The sequence below is a fragment of the Triticum urartu genome, chromosome 3A (assembly GCF_056163025.1).
Source record: "Triticum urartu cultivar PI428250 chromosome 3A, HENAU_Tu73, whole genome shotgun sequence".
Lineage (NCBI taxonomy): Eukaryota > Viridiplantae > Streptophyta > Magnoliopsida > Poales > Poaceae > Triticum > Triticum urartu.
The window spans coordinates 83,583,996-83,609,862 of record NC_141875.1 but is presented as its reverse complement, the minus strand read 5'-3'; the positions used below and the strand labels follow the sequence as shown (position 1 = coordinate 83,609,862).

The 25,867-nt window shown below is 47.9% G+C and overlaps 1 protein-coding gene across 11 annotated transcripts; it reads left to right on the top strand.

Moving 5' to 3' along the window:
* Positions 1-6,485: 6,485 nt before the first annotated feature.
* LOC125530029 (disease resistance protein RGA5-like) lies at positions 6,486-25,305 on the top strand. 11 transcript variants are annotated; one of them, XM_087546467.1, is made up of 10 exons: positions 6,486-7,713; positions 8,508-8,544; positions 10,059-10,229; positions 11,720-11,896; positions 11,957-11,992; positions 12,110-12,154; positions 12,290-12,357; positions 12,436-12,952; positions 13,354-13,630; positions 13,708-22,989. In XM_087546467.1, exons 1-10 carry the CDS (start codon positions 6,920-6,922, stop codon positions 14,043-14,045), a joined length of 2,460 nt encoding a protein of 819 aa, XP_087402593.1. In that variant the 5' UTR covers positions 6,486-6,919; the 3' UTR covers positions 14,046-22,989. The 11 variants fall into 11 exon arrangements, with proteins under 11 accessions (XP_087402593.1, XP_087402590.1, XP_087402592.1 ...); XM_087546464.1 differs by having other exon boundaries at positions 12,110-12,357; XM_087546466.1 differs by having other exon boundaries at positions 11,720-11,992.
* The last annotated feature ends 562 nt before the right edge of the window (positions 25,306-25,867 follow it).

Here is a 25,867-nt window from a genome sequence, read left to right as displayed (position 1 = left end):
TTATTTTCTGAAAAGTGACTCCGTCAAGTCATTCCGAGAACGTTTGCTCCTACACATAAATAACACCATGGTAATTCTGCTGAAAACAGCGTCAGTCCGGGTTAGTTCCATTCAAATCATACAAGTTAGAGTCCAAAACAAGGGAAAAAGTGTTTGGAAAAGTAGATACGTTGGAGACGTATCAGCATCGGAGGGCCACCAGGGGGGCCACGAGGCAGGGGGCGTGCCCAGGGGGTAGGGCGCGCCCCCCACCCTCGTGGCCAGGGTGTGGCCCCCCTCTGGAACTTCTTGCGCTCAGTATTTTTTATATATTCTGGAAATAGCTTCCGTGAAGTTTTAGGACTTTTGGAGATGTGCAGAATAGGTCTCTAATATTTGCTCCTTTTCCAGCCCAGAATCCCAGCTCCCGGCATTCTCCCTCTTCATGTAAACCTTGTAAAATAAGAGAGAATAGGCATAAGTATTGTGACATAATGTGTAATAACATCCCATAATGCAATAAATGTCGATATAAAAGCATGATGCAAAATGGACGTATCATCACTTAGGACTTAAAAACTTCCTCCTCTATACCGTCGAACAGGCGGTCTAATTTACAATCCTGTTGAGAGTATCTAGCAGCCACCTCTACTTGGCCATATACTAAACAAACGGGAATTTCTTCCCCATTTGACCCTAGCGGTCCGACCCGGGCCATGTGATTCGGATCCAGCTTGGTATATCGTGTTTTTACCATTTCCCAGGCCTCTCGCGCACCCTCTCGGCAGGCCGATATCTTCCATAGTCGGATACGCCGCCGCGCTCCCTTGAACAGCTCTACAAGCTTATCCATACTTCCTAGAGGGGAGTCGGATGGCCATAAGGCCTTGGCTACACTCTGCATTGCCTGCCGAGCTTGCTCGTGCAACTGCGACAGCCCTTGCAGAAGATCACTTGATGATCCAGACACCTCCTCTTCGAGACGGCTCGTCGGTATATCTGCAATCAGAGCTATATCAGCTACTTTTACTTCCAAACTATTATAAGGTAAATACGACCACATACTTAATATGCTGCCTCGCAGTTTTTTGTTCTCCTTCACAGAGTCGGCTAGCTAGGCCCGCACATCCTTCAGCTCTTCGCCCAGCTGGGTGTTTGCATCTTGGAGTTTGTTTTTCTCCTGTCTGAGACGGGTCAAAACCCGCTCGCCTGCGGCATGCAGTCTTTTCTACTCTTTTTCCTCCAATGGATCTAAAGATCCTTTTATGAGATAAAGCCGCAGTGTTAACACGATCGCTATGCAATAACTGTTTCTCGATGGAGGGAAATATCACCAGAAGACATCTCTTTGGATTTTTCCAGTTTGGCGGTCACCGCATTTAACTGTGTCTAGCACTTTTCTAGCTCTTGGGCTAGCACGTCGTTCTTCTCTGGCAGAGCCTGGTCATGCAGCGATCCTCAAATCAGTTGTCCCAACTCCTTTAAGTTTCGGGGGCTACTGGCATATGATTATCATAGTCAGACAAAGTAAACTTACCTGCACATCTTTTAAATGCTGCTTTGTGGCTCTGTTAAGCCCATCTCGAGCAGCTCGGATATATGCATCAGCCGAGCTGAAGGCGTTAAATGCCTCTTCTGAAAAGCCAAGGTCTTGTAAAACGGCCCTGCGGCACCGATGATTCATGGCACTCTCCACTTCCGAGCTGGTGACGGATACATCATCCGAATCCTCGGCTGGAGGACAGTCCGGCGTCACCCCCGCATCAGCCCCCGTCTTCACGGCAGGATCTGGATCCTGGCTGCGGGAACTATGACCTGCCGAACCCCCGGATATAGTCCGGCACAGCTTTTTCCTGATACAGGGTAAACGGAAAGCTCACAGTTGGATGTGACTGCCAAGGTGCATATTTGCAAATTCATACCTCTTTGATGAAGGCTCATCCGTATCTTCGTTTGCCTTCCTCTTCGAAGGCTTGCCTGGTGTGGGGGACGCTCTCTTCGGAGATGCCCCCGGGGCAGCGTGGCGCGCCGAACGCTTCCCCTTTTGAGCACATGACAGTGCGGTGGGTAAGGGGAAATGAGAAAACTCTCTTGGACAAGGTATCTCCGGATTACTTACATGTGAAGCAGGAAGGAGGCCGGGGTAATCGGCGATGATGGGTACATCTGTACCGTCATAGCTCATCTGATAGAATATTCCATCCTCGAGCTCCACAAATATGTCCGGATCTTCCTCATATCCGGGGTCAAGATCCCGGTTGCGATTCTCCGGCTGAGGGGCAGGGTCATGGATCCCCTCGACAGCCTTTTGCCATTCCTGTTATAAGCGGATAAGATACTGCCTGTCAAGAATGATTCAGGGACAGGAGTAAAATAGTGGAGCTGAAGCTTACCCAGCTGGGAGGATTATACATGGAAAATCCATCTCGATATTGGAGACGGGTGAACTCCTTCTTCTCCCCTTTATACAGCTCGGCCAGTATTTTGGCCAGGACGGCGGGGGTCTTCGGGCCCTTCCGACCATAGCGTGAGGCATCGTCTTCCCCATTATAATGCCACATGGGCAGCCCTCTGTATTAGAGTGGCTGGACCCCGCGCGTTATAGAGATCGCCATTACCTCGACTATTGACAATCCAGACTGGGCAAGCGTCTTAATCTTGCCTAGCAGCAGGCTGATCTCTGCACTATCCTCTTCCTCGAGGCTCCGAGGATGCCAGCTATGGCGTTTCTTCAGCGGAGCATTTGAAAACTTGGGGAGGCCCATGCGCACGGGGTCGGGTAGAGCGACGTTGTCGATGTAGAACCATTCGGAAGGCCACTCTTCGGGAGCTTTCTTCGGCGTGCCGGACAGGTATCCGGTCCCGACGATGCGCCACACTTCGGATCCTCCCACTTCAAAAATTGACCCGTCTTCTCCATAAATCAAAATGGGCCTCGCATCCCAGGAATAGCTCGCATAGAGCGACATAATCCGCAATATGAAGGATAGAGGCGGGAGTGAGACTGTGCAGTTGGAGGCTGTAATACTCCAGCAGACCTCAGAGGAAGGGATAGATCAGAAATCCGACACCTCTTAACAAGAAGGGGACGAAGCATACTTGTTCTCCCCTGGACGGATTAGGGAAGTTGTCCGTTTAAGCCCCGCCCTTGAAGGACGTCATCCCTGCTCGCACGGGGACCAAGTTCGCGGGGGAAAGAAAGCCACGTGTTTGCAGTTTCGCCAGCTGACTATGGGATACGGAACATCTCCCCCAATCACCCTCTTTTGGAGTCATGGGGATGAGAGGAAGAGCTGGGAGCGCTAGCCATGTTGGAGTGGGTCTTCTCAACAAGCTCTGAGGATTTTTCGCGGGGTGTGGAATGGATCTGAGATCTATTCTCTTTAAATAAGCACCTTTGTGGTACGGTCGGGGTGGTATATGCAAAAAATACCCTGACCTCTCGCATTCGCTCGACACGTGGAAACTGAAGTTGTTGATGCACAGAAGGCCGAGCACACTACTCGGAAGTCATCAGTGGAGGAACCCGACTTGCAGTGTCAAAGATAATCTATGTGCCGAACACCTCGTCATTGAAGATTGGTTCGGGGGCTACTAAGGGAGTCCTGAATTAAGGGGTCCTCGGGCGTCCGGCCTGTTAGCCATGGGTCGGACTGATGGGCTGTGAAGATATGAAGACCGAAGACTGCACCCGTGTCCGGATGGGACTTTCCCTGGCGTGGAAGGCAAGCTTGACGGCCAACTATGTAGATTCCTTTCTCTGTAACCGACCTTGTGTAACCCTAGATCCCTCCCATGTCTATATAAACCGGAGGGCTAGGTCCGTAGATAGGCCGAATACTCATTACCTTAGCCATACAAGCTACACCTCTAGGGTTTAGCCATTACGATCTCGAGGTAGATCAACTCTTGTACTATTCGTATTCATCAATATCAATCAAGTAGGACGTAGGGTATTACCTCCATAGAGAGGGCCCGAACCTGGGTAAACATCGTGTCCCCTGTCTCCCGTTACCATCGACCTTAGACGCATAGTTCGGGACCCCCTACCCGAGATCCGCCGGTTTTGACACCGACACCGGCGGCAGGCAGGCACCAGTCGCGGCGACAATGGGTGGTGGCGGTGGTAGAGCAGGGGCGCGGGGTGGAAGTTGGTGAAATTTCAGCCCACCAATACGGGAAGGTGATCTTCCCGTAAACCTGCGATGAGAAAAGACCTATTTTACTGGATCCTCTAAAATTAAGGCCAGTTTACTGGAACAGTTGGAGAGATTTTTTGCCCTTAACTTCTTGTAAACAACGGTTAATTTAGAGATAAGAAAATTATTGGAGATACTCTAAGCATCTCTAGTATATTTGCTATAATCCTGTACTACAAAATAGTTTTAGGGTCTCCCAGAAAAATGATTTTGAGGGAACGCAAAGGCCCCGGCCGAACAAATCATGTAAATCTCGTACTGCAAATTTAAATACATCTTCGTGCTAGCAAATAGTTCATCACAACCATAGTGCATACATAGAAAATTAAACATCTTTGCCCTACAAACTAAACATAAAGTCGAAGGTCACTCGTCGACGCCAAGGTAGAACTTCACCTCGGACTTGCAAATCGCGTTGGCGAGGTCGTCCTCCTCCTTGATGGCGGCAAGACGGTCAGCGATGCCTTCTTCTCCAACCGCCAAAGCCTTCTCCGTGGCGACGAGCTCCACATCAGCCTCCCGACAACTTTGGAAATGCGGAAAGAGTTGGTCGTGAAGCTTGTGGAAGTCGGCCCAAGGGATCCACCCGCCACTCCGGGAGAGTCGGTGTGGTCGTGTGCTTGCTTCGAGCATCATGGCTAGACGGCGGGTTGGCTGGAGCTGCCGGACTCCGCGTCGTGCCGTGGGAGATTGTGTGGAGGTGACCCGCCACGCCCGTCACGCCTGTCAGCACCATCGGTCATCATGAAGAAGAAAAAAAGGAGGAGAAGCGGCGTGATTTGTCGTTGGAGTTGGGGAGGTATAGCGGCGACGCGGGCGGATTGCGACAGAGGTGATAGGGTTTGCTAACCCTAAAACCCGGCCGACCCCGTACATACATGGGTAGAAGGAAGGATTTGCAGGCTGTCTATCAAAAATTTACGAAAACACTAACGCCCACACGTATGGGCGTCTGGCAACTCGCCCACACGCATGGATCCTCGTCCAACCAATTATGCATGAATCTTGGCGCGTTCTAGCAGTTTTTATGTGCCACGTAGGACTAAGCTAGTGTGTGGGCATTCATCCGGTCGCCCACACGTCCTTTTTCACCACACGGGGGGCTGGTGTGTGGGCGTTTAGCAATTCGCCCACACACCAGTTTTCACGCACGCAGTGGGCGTTTATCACTTCGCTCACACGCCCGTCTCCTCGCCCACACCCAAAGTTGGCAGTTGCCATGTGTTTCTGCAGGGTACATGACAACTGCCCTAGCTTTGCTTGTAAGCAAACGGCAACTCTCTTTTACCCGAGTTGTCATGTGTTTTTGCATGGTACATGAGAACTGCCCTAGCGTGCACATAAGCAGATGGCAACCCTTTCTCTTTACATGTCAACTGCCCTAGCGTGCTTGTGAGCACACGGCAACTCTCTCTTTTACCCGAACATGTTTTTTTTGCCATGCCTTTTTTAGTGCTACACGGCAACTGCCTAGTATTAGTGGGTGGCAACTCCTAAAATTTTAAAATCATGGCAACTGCAGTAGACCAGACCATACATGGCAACTGCAGTTGAGCAACCATGGTAACTGTAGTTGTCTGACATGGCAACCAAAGTTCAGCGACATGGCAACTACAGTTAAACGAACATGGATGAGTGTCTGGACCATGGCAACTGCGGGACGCGCGGTGACTGTCACGCGGGCGTGCGGGACCATGAGGTACGAGACCTGACGTACGGGGCGTGTGGGCGTTATCTATTTTGCCCACACGCACGCGTGTGAGAGGGATCGGGAGGGAAAAAAAGATGGGTGTGCATTACTTGTTTTGCCCACACGTAGGTGTGTGGGTGTTCCTCTTATACACCACACAAAATGTGTGGGCAGACCTCCTAACGTCCACACGTGTGGCACTTATCGGTGTCCAAAATTTAGGTCGGCCTTCACTTAGCGGATCTATTTATGCTGAAAAAACGGAAATTCTACTACCGAGATTTTAAGAGCAGGCCAGTTTTCGCAGGATCCGCTAGAGATCCTCCGAGGACCGTTCACATTAACATCTCGTGTTCCAGTTCAGCTGATATTCCGGAAAATTTTTATATGAGACCAGGTCTCACGATTAGCAGGTGAGACCCGTCCTGATGAATGACACGTGGCATTCACAAATCACAAAGCATCTAATCTCTCTTTCCCTGATTTTAAGTGAGGGGTGAGGGATGCTTTATGATTTGTAAATGCCACGTGTCATCCATCAGAATGGGTCTCACGTGAGACCTGGTCTCATATAAATTCTTTTCCTGATATTCCGCCCAACTCCCCATCCTGGTCGCTAGCGCGGGCCAGTCTGCAACAGAGCGGAGCCACTAATCTGGTGACGTCCGGCGAGCTCGCATCCTTGAGCCTCGGTCGTCGATCTGCTCTGCAATCCCTCCTCGCTCCCCCGCCCCACGCTGCAACGGAGCGACCATCCCGGTCAACTCCGGCGAGCTCACCTCGCCTCCTTCAGGTTTCAGCACAAGTCATCCATCTGCTCCATGATTCCTTCTCATCCCCCACCCCCACCCTGCAATGGAGCCACTAGGCGGTTGAACTAACTCGGTTGAGCTCACCTCACCTTCTTAAGGATCCAGCCTCAATCGTCGATCTGCGCCGCCGCCACTTCTAACCCCACGGCTCTCCACCCGCAAGCACGGCGATCTGACCCTCACCCCCCACCCACACAGACGCATCGAAGTAAGTGCGGCGGCGCACTGGGAGCGAAGAGATGGCGGTGACCATGGCGAGCGTTTCCACCGGCGTGATGAACTCCCTCCTCGGGAAGCTCGCCACGCTGATGGGGGATGAGTACCGCAAGATCAAAGGCGTCCGGAACAAGGTGGCGTCCCTTCTGGACGAGTTCAGTAGCATGAGTGCTCTGCTTGTGAAGCTCGCAGGCATGGACGAGCTTGACGTTCAGGCCAGGGAGTGGAGGGACCAAGTCAGGGAGATGTCATACGACATTGAAGACTGCGTTGACGATTTCATGCGTGACCTCGGACAAAAATGCGCAACCACCGGCTTTCTGAAGAAGACTGCCGAACGCCTGAAGAAGCTGAGGGTGCGCCATCAGATGGCCAACATGATCCGTAGGATCGAGACTCGTGTAAGTGAAGTGCATGACCGGCGCACGAGGTACAAAATTGATGAGTACGCTCCATCATCCGGCATTGTCGCCGTCGATCCAAGAGTGATTGCCATCTATGCAGAGGCAGCTGGTCTTGTGGGCATCGATGCTCCAAGAGAAGAGCTTGTGAAGATGTTGATGGTTGAAGGGAAAGAGCTGAGGGTGGCTTCTATTGTGGGATTTGCTGGTCTTGGAAAAACCACACTTGCAAATGAAGTGTACCGTAAGCTTCAAGGACAATTTGATTGTCACGCATTTGTGTCGGTGTCTCAGAAACCAGATATGCCGAACCTTCTCAGTAATTTGCTATTGAAACTTGCGGGGCAGCACTCTTCTCAAATGGGCAAGTTGGATGATATGATCACCGGTATCAGGGAATATCTATCGAATAAGAGGTAACTGTTCTTGTTTGTGTTTATTACTAATTTGTTGTTACTAAATACGACTAAAAACACCATCATTGGCTCCTAAGAATTGAACCGCTTTGATTGGCTGGATTTAAATCCTTCTCTACTAGCATTTGATTATATTTTTTTGCTAAATGTTTCAAGTCCTTTTTACTGTTTGCTGTCACATGGAACTGAAACCTATCCAATTGCATTTATATTTTCTCTGTTTGGGTGTCACATGGAAATGAAGTTCTCATTTCATAAACCGTTGGTATTTGGAATTTCACCCTCTCGGTCACACCATACACTTTTAAGAAAATGAAATTGAATTTGTTGGACATTGGTGAGAACTTTGAGGAGTTTCTTTTGGTGGGCCTAGGGTCAGAACTCTCCAGATTAGCCACTTTTGAAACAACCTTAGCATAGTAGCTTAGTTTATTATTAGAGAAAATCTTTACAAGCATGACAAGTTGTTGGCATCATGAATGGAGTTACTAGCTAGGTGAGGTCCTAACATTTGCTCATTCACTTAACTTTCTGTAAATGGTTATTCAGTAATTTGGTTCAGGTCTGCATGGGTTTTGGAGTTCTATGTCCAATATTCTTCTTTTTTTTTGCTACTAATATGTTATAGATTGCAAATAACAGGGGCCACATTGTTTTAAAAGAATTTAGGGCCACAGTGCTGCATGATGCAGCACAGCAACACATACTTGATTATTACTCCGTCCATTCCATATTAGTTGTGGCTGATTTAGTACAAAGTGATGGTAAGGCTTTTGATTATCACCTTTCTGTAGGCCCATTCAGTGGTCAGCTTTGCTCCAGTTCGGGATGGTAAGGCTTTTGGTTATCCAAGCGCTACTATCATGTGTGTGTCGTACATAAAAAATACACAAGCACCATCTCTAATCACTCCCCGTACCGCAGCTTGGTACGCAATCATGTTGGAACGGTTGGCACAGAAATTGCCATCCAAAATAATCTATCTGGCTAAGACATTGATCTGTGATACCTGATAAGCATTTGGCTTTACACAGTCATTACAGTCATGTCTTTGACTGAATGTGTATCAAGTTGATTTCTTGTTAGCTTTTGCTGGTGAGAATCTACATTTTTATACTTTACTTTGTTCCCTTTCATGTTTATTTCATCCATTGAGTCCTTCATTGAGCTCAACACTTTGCTTCAAAAAAATAGAACTTACCACAACAAGTTACATATACTGTCGAACTGTCATGTACCTGTTATCTTTTTATAAACTCATCACAAAGGACTCAAAGCAATGTGGTGCCGATGTGTGATTTATTTATGGTCCCTTTGGATTGAAGAACTTTCATATGAATTTTGTAGGATCCCAATGCATTGGAATTTTTTATATACAGGTCCTTTGGATCAAAGGAATGATATCTGCCCTGACACTCTAATTCCATAGGATTTGTAGCAAGAAGTTACCTCATGGGAATTTTCCTTTCTGTCTTGCATGGACCTTATCTCTATTCAAATTCCTGTGGAGCATCCAAAGAGCCATGTTTGCAAATTTCTGTATTCTGATTTATTGTAGGATTTGGCAAGTCATGGTATCTCAATCCTAACTGTCGTGATTTTGTCACGGCAGATGTCCTAGAAAAAGGACTTAGTCGTAGAGCCATCGCGACGGGTTAGCTTGAAGGGGTTAAAGCGGACACAGGGAAGCAAGAGAGTTTATACTAGTTCGGCCCCTTCGATGAAGGTAAAAGCCTACGTCTAGTTGTGATGGAATTGATGGGGTTTCGATGACCAGGGAGCAAACAAGCTTCGCCTATGTCTCGAGTTGTTGTCTGTTGTCCTTGAACCGCCGCCGGGTCGTCCCCTTATATACACGGGTGACGCCCGTCGGTTCACAGAGTCCCAATACCGGTTCATAGATGTGTCCGGTTTGGTCTCTACTTATTCCTAACTTACAATACAAGTTAAATACCAACGCCGGTTTATGGCTACATGCCTTGAACCGACTATGGGCCTTGAGCCCTCATCTGCCTTCTTGGGCTTTAACATACTTAACTACTGACGAAGTTAACCCGGCCCAGATAGGCCGGTTTACGCCCAGTAGTGATATCTCCAACATTAGGCTCCAGATTGATTTGAACATGTTCATGTCAATCCTTTAGCAAAAATCTTCATCTTCAATATCTTCTTGTAGTTTGTTGAACCGCCGTGATGTCATCTTCTCTGGTCGTTGTAAACCGGCGTGACGTCACCTATTATAAAGGACCTTAATAGGTCTGCGACAATTAAGGCGACATCTTCGTTTCCAAACCCACGGTCCCTTGATTTTCGCGCCTGACTCCTGTCCCTTGCTTTATAAATAGGACCGAAGGGTCATTTCTTTTTCCCCTCCGTGCCCTTGTGCTTCGTCTTCCTCGTGTCGCCCAGCTTCAGAGCTCCGTCGCCACCGTCAACCTCTGCATCAACCTTGGCCGCTGCATCAACCTGGGCGCACCAGAGCACCGCGGCAACCTTCCGCGTCTTTCTCATCTCCAGTAAGTCTTCTATTCTTTTCAACACAGATCCGCTCTAGGGTTTCATGTTCTTCTAGTGTTCATCGCCTGTTTTGTGTTCATACGATAACTCCTAGATGCATCTGTGAATCCTTACTCTGTGTAGTGGTAGTTTTTAGCATCCGCTTTCAGTTTCATGCCTCAAGACCATAGATCTATATGTATCTCTGCCCATTGATTCAGTACTGTTCTTTTTTGAACCTTGAATATTTTTCTTATTTTCTGAACTTGCTTTAGATCCTTCGCTGTAGAGAAGTCTTATGAAATCTGTTTCTGTAAACTTACTCATCTGCTTCAATGTTTAGACCAGGCGGTTTAACTTTGTAGAAAAAATTGCCAAACCGGTATATACCATTAGTCCCCTTGTTGAACCGCCAGATGTTGTTGCTTCATAAAACTCCGGTTTAGATAGATCTGTGTCTGGTTTAACATTGCACATACCAATGTACCTTAATCAATGCATTTTTGAGCCGGGATCACCTACCTTGTAGATTTCATCATGGCCAAGCAAGTATATGAGTGCAACTGGGTTCCTTCTCGCGTCACAGAGGCTCAACTGGACGATTTAGTCCTGATCGGCGCCTTAGGCAGCAAAGATACCATCCATTGGAGGGCTCCTGGCAAAGAATGCCCTCCCACACCTCAAGAAGGAGAGGTCATCGTTTTCGTAGATCACTTAGCCCGGGGCTTTAAACCGCCCGGTTCTAAATTTTACCGGGACGTTTTAGCCGATTTTCAACTCCACCCACAAGACACTGGTCCCAACTCTGTTACAAACATGTGTCACTTCCAAGTGCTCTATGAGGCGTTCTTTCAAGAGGAGCCCACAGTGGAGTTGTTCAGAGACTGTTTCCATCTAAACCGCCGTACTGAGTTTTCTGATGGTCCCAATATGGAATTGGGCGGTGTAGCGATTCAGAAAAGGAAAGAGGTCACATACCCTCATGCCAAACTGCATAGCCACCCCAAAGAGTGGAATCAAACATGATTCTATTGCAAAGACACCTCCCCTGCTGGTGAAAATCCTTTGCCTGGCTTTTGTCCGGAGCGTCTTAGCAATACACACCCCTTTCCGCAAAGGTTGACTGCCAAGAAGAGAAGCAAATACGCTCCTCAACTGTCCAAGCTCAGAGCCTTTATGGCCAATGGTTTAACAGGGGTTGATCTCGCTCGCTGTTGGATATCATGGAGCATACTACCCCTTAGTCAGCGCTCCGGTTTGATGTGCGAGTATACTGGTAGTGTTGATGACCCACTGCGACATGCTAACATCCAGCTCACCGACGAAGAAATCACAGAGGCTGTGAACAAGATGCTGAATGAACCGGAACACATCTGTGCTAAAACAAACCGGCCTGCTTCCCTTCTGTGCCACCAACAAACCGCCAGCTGTAAGAGTTTGATTTTTCTTTTTGCTGAACCTGTTATTGATATACCTGGTCATTGTTTAATATCAGTGTCTGTGTAACCAGGGCAATGATCCGTTTTGGAGCAAGAAACTGTCGCAGGAGAAACCAGAAAAACCAGACAAACCGGAAAGATCAACCCGGCAAAAGACTAAAGTTGTGAAGAAGACTGCCCACAGGAAAAGAACCACTGCATCCTCTAATCCGGCCCCTGATGATGATGTGGATAATCCGGACCTTGAGGTAGGGCTTGACTCACTTGGCTTATTTTTCATGCATTTTATTGATGGTGATATTTGTCAGGATGATGTCGAAGCCAGCCATGCTGATGCTGCAGAGGTAATTATTCTCTCTTCCGATTCAGAACCTTTGCCTTCACTAAAAATCCGTCAGGCAAACCGGAAAGTTAAATTTTCTCATCCTCTTGCTTACTTGGATCCCAAATTTCTTATGAAGACCCAACAGCACGAAGCTCGCCGCACAACCCGGCACAGCGGCCAGGTAGTTACCTCCACCGGTTTACCGAACAGTCCGATTCAGAAACGCCGTTCAGAGGTCTCTAATTTGCTTGTCGGTGCTTGTCCTAAAGCGGGTTGTTTTCTTCAACCTCTTAATCCATCTGACTCTGATTATCAGGTTACTTCCCACTCATCCTCTAGCGAGTCATCGGCTATTCAGCTGCCACCGCTCAAAACGGTGCTTGGGTAAGCCATACTTATCTTAATATGTCCGGTACATCACCTTGGAACATATGCTATATTTGACTTTGTTATTCCTTTCAGGGCCAAGCCTAGGCCGAGCAAAAAAGCTCGCCTGGATAAAGCGGCCGAGGAGGATGCCGTCCCTGAACCGGGTAAAACACCAGATCTTGAAGCAGCTATTCCTGAAGACATACCCAATGATCCACCGCAGCGAGATGACGATCTTATTGTTGAAGAGAGGCCTATTGATACCTCAAGTCCTGTCAACCAGCCCACAAGCCCCATCCGGATTGAGAAATCCACCAATCCAATAAAGCATACTAATAAGCCAACGGCCCCAGTTCAAACCGGTGATGCCAAGGATGATGAGGTTGTCATTACTGGCATTGGTCGCACAGAGCCAGGCAATCCTGTCGCTTTGTCTAAACATACTGCCAAGGAAGAATTTGCTGCCTTTGGTAAAGGCAAGTGGAATGTTGATCTGGCGACTTACGCTGCTCTGAACGCCCAAGACATCCATTCCGGCTATCTGAACCGGCTGTATACCAGTCGTGACTATGAAGTCGGTCTGGTTAACATGATGAAAGATAAATATGAGGTAACTTCCATATGCTCTTTTCTGCTTGTATGCTTCAATTCTTGCTAACTCTCCTAGCCCTCAAGGGCCGGTTTGTAATCTTCTTTCAAACCGGGACTTACTAATATAAATCTTAATGCCTCGAAATTCGCTGATGTAGCCCCCAAGGGCCGGTTCAACTTAGTGTAGTTAAACCGGGACTTAAGTAATTAATATCTCCGCATCAGAACTTATTTGAACAAATAGCCATTAGCCCCCAAGTGCCAAGTTGAATACTTGTATTGAGCTTGGGACTTTGTAATCAATTGAAAGATGACGATCAAATAGGCATTAGCCCCCAAGCACCAAGTGCATAACTTGTTATGTGGTTGGTGCTTCAATTCTTGCACTGCTTGCTGAATCATATAACTGTCTGTATGCAGGCTGAGTTGAAGACAAAAGAGACCCAAATCGCCGATCTCCAAGAAAATCTGAAGTCCCAACAGACCGAAACCTCAAAAGCAAAAGAGGAGTTGATCAGCGCCTTAAGCGTCATGGAACAGCTTAAGAAGGATTTCAAGAAGGAGCGGGCGGATTGGGCTACTGAAAAATCCGCTTTAATCAAACGAGCAGAAGACGCCGAGGCTGCACTAAAACCGGTGGTGGATGAACTGACCAGCATAAAGCGGCACGTGCATGCCATGACCGCTGCTATCTTTGGTAAGCCGGTTTGATTTTTGAATTGATTCTGCCGTCTTACAGAGCTACCGGTTTGTTAACCCTTGGTGATATTTCAGGGACACACATTGGTCACTTGGGGTCAGATGTGCAGAAGAAATTGAAAGCCGCCTACACGTTGATCGAACAACTGTACACTGGTGCACAACGAATCATCTGTACTGCATCCCACAACAAGCCGGCGCCCACTTTGATTCAGGACACTCTGATGAAACTGTCGGTGCTTCCTGCCCGGGTTGAAGAGCTGAAGAAATCTGCTGCTCGAACCGGTGCGATCAATGCCTTAATCCGGGCAAAAGCTTGGGTGCCGGATTTTGACCCTATTAAAGCGGCTCAGGGCTATCCCAGCTTAAGGAAGACGGGTCAGAGTTTAGTGAAGCGGATCTGCGAGCAATAAACCGGGAGGTGCGTCCGCTAACTTGTCAATTGGCTGAAGAAGCAGACTTGTCTCATTATCAAGCCCAATATGACAATCAAAACAAGCGAGTAGCTGCACCAATTCATGAAGCGGAAAATCTTATCCCTCCAATCCGTAAGCATACTTACGCTCCCGATATTGACCCGTCGTTGCTGATCCATGATGAAGCTGTCTTTCAAGCATTAATGGGAATCGACTGGACAACTGTTGATTTCCAGCCGCTGGGTAGAGAAACTGAAGCTGAAGCGGCGCGGGATGACCCACAACCATCAGGCCGGGCTGGTGACCAAGCTTGAACCGGAAGCCGGTTTAAAACTGCTTCTCCCTTGCGAAAAACAATGATCTTATTGTGGGCACCGTGTTGCCTTGTAATAGGCTAGCTGATACTTTTGATGCTGATATGCCTTCGTGCATAATTACTGCAACTTGCTCTTCCTTTGGGTGATGAACTTTCCAAAGTACTTTCTACAATAAAAATCTTAAAGTGCCACCACGGTTGTACCGTCAGGCGGAATATAATGTCTACATACATGAAATCAAAACATCCAAAAAATTTAAGTATATGACCAAATTTTGAGATACATAATATCTGCCATCGTTGGACGTGAAGTTGGCTTGGCCAATCTTGAAGCAGAGTTTTATAAACTCACACTGTTGGAGGAGATAGCAGCTCCTGTATATATATGATGCCGGTTTACCATGTAAATCGTGCCGGGTTATAATAAACATCGTGTTACTTCGTAATAGGATGTTAACAAAAAAAATCAAACCGAGCAAATAGTCTCCGGATTAAAATGGACCGTGTTCCGTTAATTGACAGTTTGAACCGGCTTAAAACTTTGTCGGTTTAAAAAACGCAATAAAAAGAAAGAAAAATCTTTCAAAGAAAAATGTGAAGCAAAGACAATGACAAAACCGTTTGCAAAAGGAGGCTTATTTGAGCTGATCAGATGGCGTTACCATGGTCGGACACGACCAAGCTCCCGATAGGTGTAGCTATGGTTCAAGTCAGCCAGGTCCCCAAATGAAACCGTGGCATTTATGCCGATCAAGTGGCATGGCAATGGTTCGGGTTCGACCAAGCCCCCAAATGATTCTGTGGCCTTAGGCCGATCAAGAGGCATGACTGGTTCAGACGTGACCAAGTCCCCAAGTGATCTGGTGGCTCTCGCCTATCAAGAGGTATTGCATTGGTTCGGACACGACCAAGCCCCCAAGTGATATAACATGATGCTTTTGAAAAGCTAACTCAAGGGGTAAACCGGAGGCCGCTTTAGAACAACTCCGTGTAACCACACATGATGTAAAAGAACAGATACCCCGCTTTAGCTGAGGTTCCGGTTTATTATATTTAATCATAATATATACATCATCGTAATATGTACATAAGTGGAGCCAATGGCTCAGGTATAGTAAGGCCGAAGATGAGCTATGTTCCACGGCCTGTTGGTCTCTTCCTCTGATGTACGTGAGTCTTTATGCTCTCGAATATCGATCAGATAGTATGACCCGTTGTGCAGATTCTTGCTGACCACAAAAGGTCCCTCCCAAGGTGGGGATAGCTTATGCATATCAGTCTGGTCTTGGATGAGCCGAAGCACCAAATCTTCTTCTTGAAAGGTTCTGGTTTTAACTCGGCGACTGTGATAACAACGAAGATCCTGTTGGTAAATCGCTGAGCGAGCAGCTGCTATGTCACGCTCTTCATCCAACCGGTCCAAAGCATCTTGCCGTGCTGTCTCGTTGTCCGCTTCAACATAAGCCGTCACACGAGGTGAATCATGACGTATATCACTGGGGAGAACCGCCTCCGCTCCATAGACCATGAAGAATGGTGTGTATCCTGTTGATCTGTTGGGTGTGGTATTGATGCTCCATAATACAGATGGTAATTCTTCTACCCAACAACCTGGTGTTCTCTGCAAAGGAACCATAAGCCGGGGCTTGATGCCTCTCAAAATCTCTTGATTAGCCCTTTCTGCTTGATCATTGGACTGTGGGTGTGCCACTGATGAGACGTCAAGCCGGATGTGCTCCCGTTCGTAGAACTCCTTCATGACACCCTTAGACAAATTGGTACCATTATCTGTGATGATACTGTGTGGAAAGCTAAACCGAAAAATCACTTTTTTGATAAACTGAACCGCCGTGGCCGCATCACACTTGCTAACCGGTTCTGCCTCCACCCACTTTGTGAACTTGTCAACCGCCACCAGGAGGTGGGTCTTCTTATCTTTGGACCTTTTGAAAGGCCCAACCATATCCAACTCCGAAGTCGCAAACGGCCAAGTAATTGGAATCATTCTCAATTCTTGAGCCGGCACATGAGCACGTCTTGAAAACTTTTGGCAACCGTCACATCATCTGACCAGATCCTCCGCATCAGCATGAGCAGTTAACCAATAGAAGCCATGGCGAAATGCTTTAGCTACCAAAGATTTTGAACCGGCGTGGTGACCACAATCTCCTTCGTGGATCTCATGCAAAATTTCACAGCCTTCTTCAGGAGACACACAGCGTTGAAACGCCCCTGATATACTGCAATGATGCAACTCGCCATTGACAATAGTCATGGACTTGGACCGCCGGACTATCTGTCGGGCCAGAATCTCATCCTCTGGTAACTTGCTCCGGTTCATGTACGCCAGGTAAGGAAGCGTCCAATCCGGAATGACATGAAGAGCTGCCATCAATTGAGCCTCCGGATCAGGAATAGCCAAATCCGCTTCACCAGGGAGCTTGACCGACGGGTTATGCAGCACATCCAAAAAAACATTAGGCGGGACCGGTTTGCGCTGAGAGCCTAGCCGGCTTAAAGCGTCCGCCGCTTCATTCTTCCGTCGGTCCACGTGGTCCACCTGATAGCCTTTAAAATGACCTGCAACAATATCCACCTCACGACGATATGCTGCCATGAGTGGGTCCTTGGAGTCCCAAGTGCCAGACACTTGTTGAGCCACGAGGTCCGAGTCACCGAAGCACTTAACTCGACTTAGGTTCATCTCCTTAGCCATCCGGAGACCATGGAGCAAGGCTTCATACTCAGCTGCATTGTTAGTACAAGGAAACATTAAGCGGAGAACGTAACAAAACTTATCACCTCGTAGGGAAGTTAATACGACTCCAGCCCCCGAGCCTTCCAATTGCCTGGATCCGTCAAAATGGATGGTCCAATATGTGTGATCCGGCTTTTCCTCAGGTGCTTGCATTTCCGTTCAATCATTGATGAAATCAACCAGTTCTTGAGACTTCACCGCCGTCCGAGGCACATACTTCAATCCGTGCGGCCCAAGTTCTATAGCCCATTTGGCAATCCGGCCAGTCGCTTCCCGGTTCTGGATGATATCCCCCAAAGGAGCAGAACTGATCACCGTAATTGGGTGCCCTTGGAAGTATTGCTTAAACTTCCGGCTTGCCATAAAAACTCCGTACACCAGCTTCTGCCAATGCGGATACCTTTGCTTGGACTCAATGAGTACCTCGCTGATATAATAGACCAGACGTTGAACCGGATGCTCCTTACCTGCCTCCTTTCGCTCCACCACAATAGCCACGCTGACCGCACGAGCATTAGCAGCAACATATAGCAGTAACGGCTCTTTGTCAATGGGAGCGGCGAGCACAGGCGGATTGGCCAATTGCCGCTTTAAGTCCTCAAATGCTTCATCAGCAGCAGAACTCCAGACGAACTGATCCGTCTTCTTCAATATCTGATACAAAGGGATTGCCTTCTCACCAAGGCGGCTGATAAACCGGCTTAACGCGGCAATCCGGCCTGCCAGGCGTTGAACATCATTGATACACTTCGGTTTAGCCAGGGAGGTGATGGTTGTGATCTTCTCCGGATTAGCCTCAATTCCCCTGTTGGACACCAGAAAACCCAATAACTTGCCCGCCGGTACACCAAAGACACACTTGTCCGGATTAAACATCATCTTGTACGTTCTTAGGTTATCAAAGGTTTCCTTCAAATCGTCAACCAGAGTCTCCTTCTCCCTGGACTTAACCACGATATCATCCACGTAAGTATGTACATTATGGCCAATCTGCTGCTTGTGAAGACAATTTTGTACACACCGTTGATAAGTTGCCTGGGCACTTTTGAGCCCAAAGGGCATAGACACATAGCAGAAGGCTCCAAAGGGAGTTATGAATACCGTCTTCTCCTGGTCCTTAACTGCCATTTTGATCTGATGATAGCCAGAATATGCATCCAAAAAACTTAAACGCTCACAACCCGCCGTAGCATCAATGATTTGATCAATACGGGGGAGGGCAAAATGATCTGCTGGACAAGCCTTATTAAGATCTGTGTAATCCACACACATGCGCCAGGTGCCGTTTTTCTTAAGGACTAGCACCGGATTGACAAGCCACTCAGGGTGAAAAACTTCAACAATAAAACCAGCTGCTAAGAGCCTGGCTACCTCTTCTCCAATCGCCTTGCGTCTTTCTTCGTTAAACCGGCGGAGGAACTGTTTCACCGGTTTGTATTTAGGATCCACATTAAGGGTGTGCTCAGTGAGTTGCCTCGGTACACCTGGCATGTCAGAGGGCTTCCATGCAAAAATGTCCCGATTCTCACGGATGAACTTGATGAGCGCGCTTTCCTATTTCGGATCCAGGTTGGCACTGATGCTGAACTACTTGGACGAATCGCCAGGTACGAAGTCAACAAGCTTAGTTTCTGCTGTCGATTTGAACTTCAGGGTCGGATCATGCTCCGTTGTTGGCTTTTTTAATGGAGTCATGTCCGCCGGATCAACACTGTCCTTATAATACTTCAGCTCCTCGGTGGCACTAACCGACTCTGCGTAAGCCGCATCTCCTTCCTCGCACTCCAAAGCGATTTTATGGCTTCCGTGAACCGTTATTGTCCCCTTGTAACCTGGCATCTTGAGCTGCAAATACACATAACAGGGCCGTGCCATAAACTTGGCGTAGGCCGGTCGCCCAAACAGGGCGTGATATGGACTTTGGATTTTCACCACTTCAAACGTCAATGTCTCCGACCTGGAATCATGATCATCTCCAAAGGCCACTTCCAGAGCTATCTTACCAACAGGATATGCTGACTTGCCAGGTACTACACCGTGGAACACCGTATTAGACGGTTTGAGATTTTTATCTGTTAGTCCCATACGACGGAAGGTCTCATAGTATAAGATATTAATGCTGCTCCCTCCATCCATGAGCACTTTGGTGAACTTGTAACCTCCCACCTAAGGTGCCACCACCAGAGCCAACTGACCCGGATTATCAACCTGGGGAGGGTGATCCTCTCTGCTCCATATGATTGGCTGTTCAGACCAGCGTAGATAACGGGGCACGGCCGGTTCAACAGAGTTGACTGCCCGCCTCTGAACCTTCCGGTCTCGCTTGTCCAAGCTAGTGGTGAAGACATGGTACTGCCCACTATTCAACTGCTTTGGGTTGCTCTGGTAACCTGACTGTTGCTGCTGCTGGTTATAACCACCCTGGTTGTTCTGATTATTTTGATTATTATGTCCGGCCGGATTACCATTAAATCCTGAACCGGAATTTCCTCCACCGTAACCCGGCCCGGATCCTGAGCCACCGCCGGAGCCGTGATCATACCGGAAAGCATTAGAATTCTTGAACTCCTGCATAATAAAGCAATCCTTCCAAAGGTGGTTTGCTGGCACCTCCTTCGTCCCATGTCTTGGACAGGGCTGGCTCAGTAGATAATTTAGGCGATCTGGGTTAGGGTTGGGTGCCCCACTGCGATTTTTCGGTTTACCCTTGCGTCGCTGGCCATTGTCCTGCGCGCTGGTATTAGCCACAAAGTCCATGTTACCATCCGCTTTACGCTTGCCTCCACCACCATTGCCTGCCCAGTGATGCTACTGACCTTTGGAGTTGATGTTCCTCTTTCCCTTCCCTGCCTTGTCATCATCAGATTCGGGATCCTTGGTACTATCAGAATCAGCATACTTTACCAAAGCAGCCATGAGGGTCCCCATGTCAGTGCAATGGCGCTTCATCCGTCCCAACTTCAGCTTTAGGGGCCCAAACCGGCAGTTGCCTTCTAGGGTTAAGACTGCGGTGTCAGCGTTGATGCGGTCTGATGAATGCAACACTTGTGAGACCCGGCGCACCCAATGAGTCGTCGATTCTCCTTCCTCCTGGACACAGGCAGATAAGTCTACTATCGACATGGGCTGCTTACATGTATCCTTGAAATTATTGATAAACCGGACTCGTAATTGGGCCCATGAACTGATAGAATTGGCCGGTAAGCTTTTTAACCAAGTGCGGGCCGTTCCTTCAAGCATCATGGTGAAGTATTTCGCACATGCCGCATCATCCACATCCTGCATCTCCATGGCCATCTCATAGCTCTCCACCCATGTCTCTGGGGGTTGATCCGCCGTATAGTTTGGTACCTTGCGCGGGCCCTTGAAATCCTTGGGTAGGCGCACATTGCGTAAAGCGGGGACAAGGCAAGGCACCCCCAAAGAGCTAGACGTAACACCGGGTTCTTCCGAAATAGTTGGACGAACCGGCGTAAGCTGCCGAGCCTGATATTGTGCGGCTAACTCGGCCTCCCTGCGTGCTCGGGCCCGGTCCACCACTTCCTAAGCATTATCAGCACCACCCGCCGGGTTGTTGCCGCGGGGTGCTCCACGTCGTTCATTACTTGACACTGTCGGTTCCTCCATACGCCTGCTATAGCTCCGGCTTGGGCGAGGGGTCGAGTGGATCCGGTCGCGGCTGTACGAGTATGCTTCCTGTTGGTCCAAAGCTGTCCTAAGAAGCTCCTTGACCCGTCGCGTCTCTATCGCTTGCGGCGACGAGATTGTCCATTGGGTTGGAGTAGTGACCCGGAGGTGTTGAAACAGCCTGAGGTATAACGGTGTTTTGATGAGGCGGATCCATCCGACGAGGCTGAACCGGCGCACCGGTCCCAGGAGCTTCCGCCCGGTTTCATTTCAGCGGATTACTGGTTCCTGCTCCCGGGGTGTTGAAAAGGTCTCTGGCTCGAAAACCGGAGGCAAACGGGATCGGTATTTCCTCCTCATGACTTCATGCGACGCGTTCTGGTCCAACATGAGCCTGTAGGCTTGTGCGTCTAGAGCGGCCCGCTCTGTGGCCATCCTGGTATCCTCAGCTGCCAGGTCCGCCTTGGCCTGGGTGATCTGTTCCCTTACCTTTGCAATCTCCGCGTTGTGGACGTCCTGATCCGCCGGATTAGCTTCCGCCATAAGCACAGCCAATGCATCAAATAGCTCTGATAGAACTTGAGCCGGCGGGCGCACAGGGCCTCCTGCCCCGGCAGCCGTCGCCGCTGCTGAACCGGAGGTTGTTGCCGCAGCGGTCGAAGAATGAAGCGCTGCTTGTGTGCCGGCCATAAATATTCCAACTCGGTTGGGCAGATCAGAGGGGTCCGGAATACTGTCGCTGTCGGAACAGCCCCCAATCCGGCCATCTTGTAGCTGATATAGAGATTCGGTTTCTCCGGTTGATGACTCATCGCCGGAGTAAATGACGGTCTCGCCGCCAGATCCCGATCCATCCTCATGACCTCCTCCATAGATGACTCCCACGAAGGCACGCTTCATGGCCGGTTTAACCCGGGCAGATCGCGCACGCTGAGCCGTTTTGACGAGGTCGGTGCAGATATCCGGCTCAGGGCCCGGTTCTCCGATCTTGCCGATGAAAACGTGTATGCCACCAAAGGGGACCCGGTACCCGTACTCAACTGAGCCGGCCTCGGGGCCCCAGCCTGCATTGTCGATGTAAAGCTTGCCGCGACGACTCTTAGTCATCCGGCCTACGGCGTAGCCCTCGAGTCCTTCAAAGCGGCCCTCCAAGAACTTGAAACCATCGTGCGATAGCCCCACGGTGGGCGCCAACTGTCGTGGTTTTGTCACGGCAGATGTCCTAGAGAAAGGACTTAGTCGTGGAGCCATCGCGACGGGTTAGCTTGAAGGGGTTAAAGCGGACACAGGGAAGCAAGAGAGTTTATACTAGTTCGGCCCCTTCGATGAAGGTAAAAGCCTACGTCTAGTTGTGATGGAATTGATGGGGTTTCGATGACCAGGGAGCAAACAAGCTTCGTCTATGTCTCGAGTTGTTGTCTGTTGTCCTTGAACCGCCGCCGGGTCGTCCCCTTATATACACGGGTGACGCCCGTCGGTTCACAGAGTCCCAATACCGGTTCATAGATGTGTCCGGTTTGGTCTCTACTTATTCCTAACTTACAATACAAGTTAAATACCAACGCCGGTTTACGGCTACAGGCCTTGAACCGACTATGGGCCTTGAGCCCTCATCTGCCTTCTTGGGCTTTAACATACTTAACTACTGACGAAGTTAACCCGGCCCAGATAGGCCGGTTTACGCGCAGTAGTGATATCCCCAACACTAACTTTTTTCGTATTCTAAAGAGGCCCTAGCTTTTTTTGCACTCTAGTGGCCATGCTTTTTAGAGGACACATTTTTTGTCTCTAATTGTGAGAAGAGGCGTGCACATTCTGTAATTTTGCACTTATGTTTCAGATAGATATAGATGAAACAGGGCTAAAACATATCATGTTTCCTTAAGTGCAAGCCGACTTAGTTATAGTAAGTGTTTTTACTAAAATTGCACATTTATTAATACATATGCAATTATTGCATTGACTATGTAATGCTCATTTTTTTGGTATTTTTGTTGATGTCTTGAGTAGGGTTCACTCTTTCTTTAGTTTTTTATTTATATTTCATTGATTTTTTTTGTTCTCTGTTTTTTAAAATGTATGAGCTGAGTAGGCTGTCTGGATGGTTGGATTCCATTCAATGACTGATAAAATTTACCATGTTTTAAGAAAAATGCAATCAACCTTGCAGGAGATGTTCTTATATAAGCATTGCTTCCAATTTTAATATTAACTAAACTTTTTACTGTCTGTGATTTTATTCGCAGGTACTTAATCATAATTGATGATTTATGGGATTCGCTTGCATGGAAGGTTATTAGATGCGCTTTTCCAGAAAACAGTCATGGCAGTAGAGTGCTAACAACTACAAGGATTTACTCTGTTGCTGCTACTTGTTGCTCTAATAGCAAAGAGTATGTTTATAAGATGAAATCATTGGATGACCAGGAGTCAAGAAGACTATTTTTTAGTAGAGTATTTGGTTTTGGAGAACCTTGCCCTGTCATATATGCGGAGTTTTCGACAGACATTTTGAAAAGATGCGGTGGTTTGCCACTTGCCATTATCAGTATATCAAGCCTTCTAGCAGGTCAATCAAAGCCAATGTGGGAATATGTAAGGAATTCCTTGGGATCCATGTTTGAAGGCAATCCTACTCTAGAAGAAATGAAACAAATACTGGACCTTAGCTACAGAAATCTTCCTCACCATCTAAAGACATGCCTGCTTTATCTTGGTATGTATCTAGAGGATTACGAGATAATGAAGAATGATTTGTCGAGGCAATGGATGGCTGAAGGTTTCGTGAGTTCAATCAATGGGCTAGATGCAGAGGATGTTGCAGGGAGCTACTTCAGCGATCTCATCAACAGGAGCATGATCCAGCCTGTGGAGGACTGTAATGATGAGGTGTTGTCGTGCAGAGTACATGATGTAATGCTTGATCTTATCAGATCCAAAAGCACAGAAGAGAATTTTATTACTGTAATGGATCACCAACAAATTGTGACAGGGATGAACAAGCAGATCCGTCGAATATCACTCTGCAACGGCGGTGAAGAACGCGATGTGATGCCGGCAATAACCAGCGAGTCACTATCAAAAGCTCGCTCAGTCGCAGTTTTCAGAACCGTTTTCTGGCCTAGTTTACTGGGGTTCAAGTATGTTCGAGTTCTACACCTTGAATATCCAAAAAGTGGAAGGCTGGATCTTACTGGTATATGTGGGTTGTTTCTACTAAGATATGTAAAGATTGCCTGTGATTACAATACAAGTTTGCAGCTACCTAGTCAAATCGGGGAGCTAAGGCAGTTGGAGACTTTTGATTTACAGTGGTCACCGCTGGTGAGCATTCCACCAGATATCGTTGGTTTGCCCCGGTTGTCACATTTGGCCGTCCCAAAATGTACTTTGTTGCCTGATGGGATTGGCAGCTTGAAGTCACTGCGCACTCTACATGGGTTTGATGTATCGGAAAACTCGATAGACAATGTCAAGTGCCTTGGTGAGTTGAACAACATGAGAGATCTTGATCTCTATTGGTCAAGGACAGAGACCTTGGAGGAAGCAGAGAATCGTATGGATGCCTTGCGTTCTTCCCTTGAAAGGCTTTCACATTCCAGCAACCTAAAGAGTCTTGTCCTGCAGAATCTTTCTTCGACGCCGCTGGTTGGCTGGAGCACACTGTCCCCTCCACCTCGCCGTCTTCAGAAGCTTGATCTGTTTGGTTGTGTTTTTCCAAGGATCCCCAAGTGAATATCTCAACTGAGCGACCTCTACAGGTTGGTTCTTAGGGTTGAGAAGGTGGTCTCTTCCAAGGACGATGGTGATGTCGATATTCTTGCACGGTTGGCCTCTCTTATCCACCTCGAGTTGCAGATCGAAAAATGCCCAGAAGAAAGGGTCATCATCACCGGCAGCGGCACAGCGTTCCAAACACTCAAGCACCTGAAGTTCTCTTGTCCTAAGCTGCTGCTGGCCTTTGAAGCAGGAGCCGTGCCCAGGCGAGCTGCGGTTCAGTATAAAGGGATGGCAACAAGGCAGCAGTGCGTGCCTGCCCGCTGGCATCAAGCACCTGCCACCTGGCTTCACAGAAGTTAGTCCAATGCAGTTTGACCACTTCAGAGAGAGGCTCAATGGACGCGACGCAGCAGCTGCGAAGTCTGCGCTGAGGAATGCTTTTGCATGTGTAGGAATAACAATGGTGAGAATCAGTGGAGGCGACGCGGTTCCGAAAGCCACAACCACTTGTTCCACTAATAACATTATACCAGATGAGCTCGCTACTCTCGGAGCAACAACAAAAATCAGTGACTATTCAAGCTGAAGACAGAGGAGCTGCGGAGATGCTGGCGGTTATGTCTTAGTTCCTTCCTCTCCTCCTATTTAATTTCTGATTCAACTCATTCTTGCTTTACATATGATCCATGCTGCTTTTAGTTCACTCTGCTAGCTTTATGTTTCCGAAATCCTCCATGTAAATGTGTGTACCTCGTAACAGTCAGATGATCACCTCACCAGGTCTGAGCTTATACTTTTGGGCTACCCTTAATGTTGCTATCACGTTATTCGTTTTATCTCTGTTATCTTCCATTACCATATGTTGTACTACTAACATCATCTGTATGTGTTGTTCGCATAACTAACAATGGGTATTATTAGTTCGGACAAAATACTCAGAACCGTACTTTGTTAGTGTTACTGCTATTTGTACCGAGCCACTGATTGATGTTTCGTTTCAAGGTTCCATCCTCTTCTCTTGCCCTTCAATATTTTTCAGTACTACTTCATTCAACTCTGGTGCTTAAGCTGTGGATATTTGCATTTCTATGCGATCTCCTGTAATCATGAATAACACGTGATATGTATGCAATAGTCAAACAAGCATGTGGTTGTTACTCTCTCAAACGAAGATGTATTGCTGTGGTTGTTACTCTCTCCCCTGTAATCAAGCCTAGTGTTGCATTTTGGATGATCAATCAGTTAAATATAGCATTGCTTAAAACCTTGAAAATGATGATGCACTCCGACCATGATTTTCAGCAGTAATAGTTATTCAAATGTTTGTGTCAGTCAATTTGTATTGTTTATTTTCCTGTTGCAGTATATCTTGTGCAAAGTAATTTGACACAATCTTTT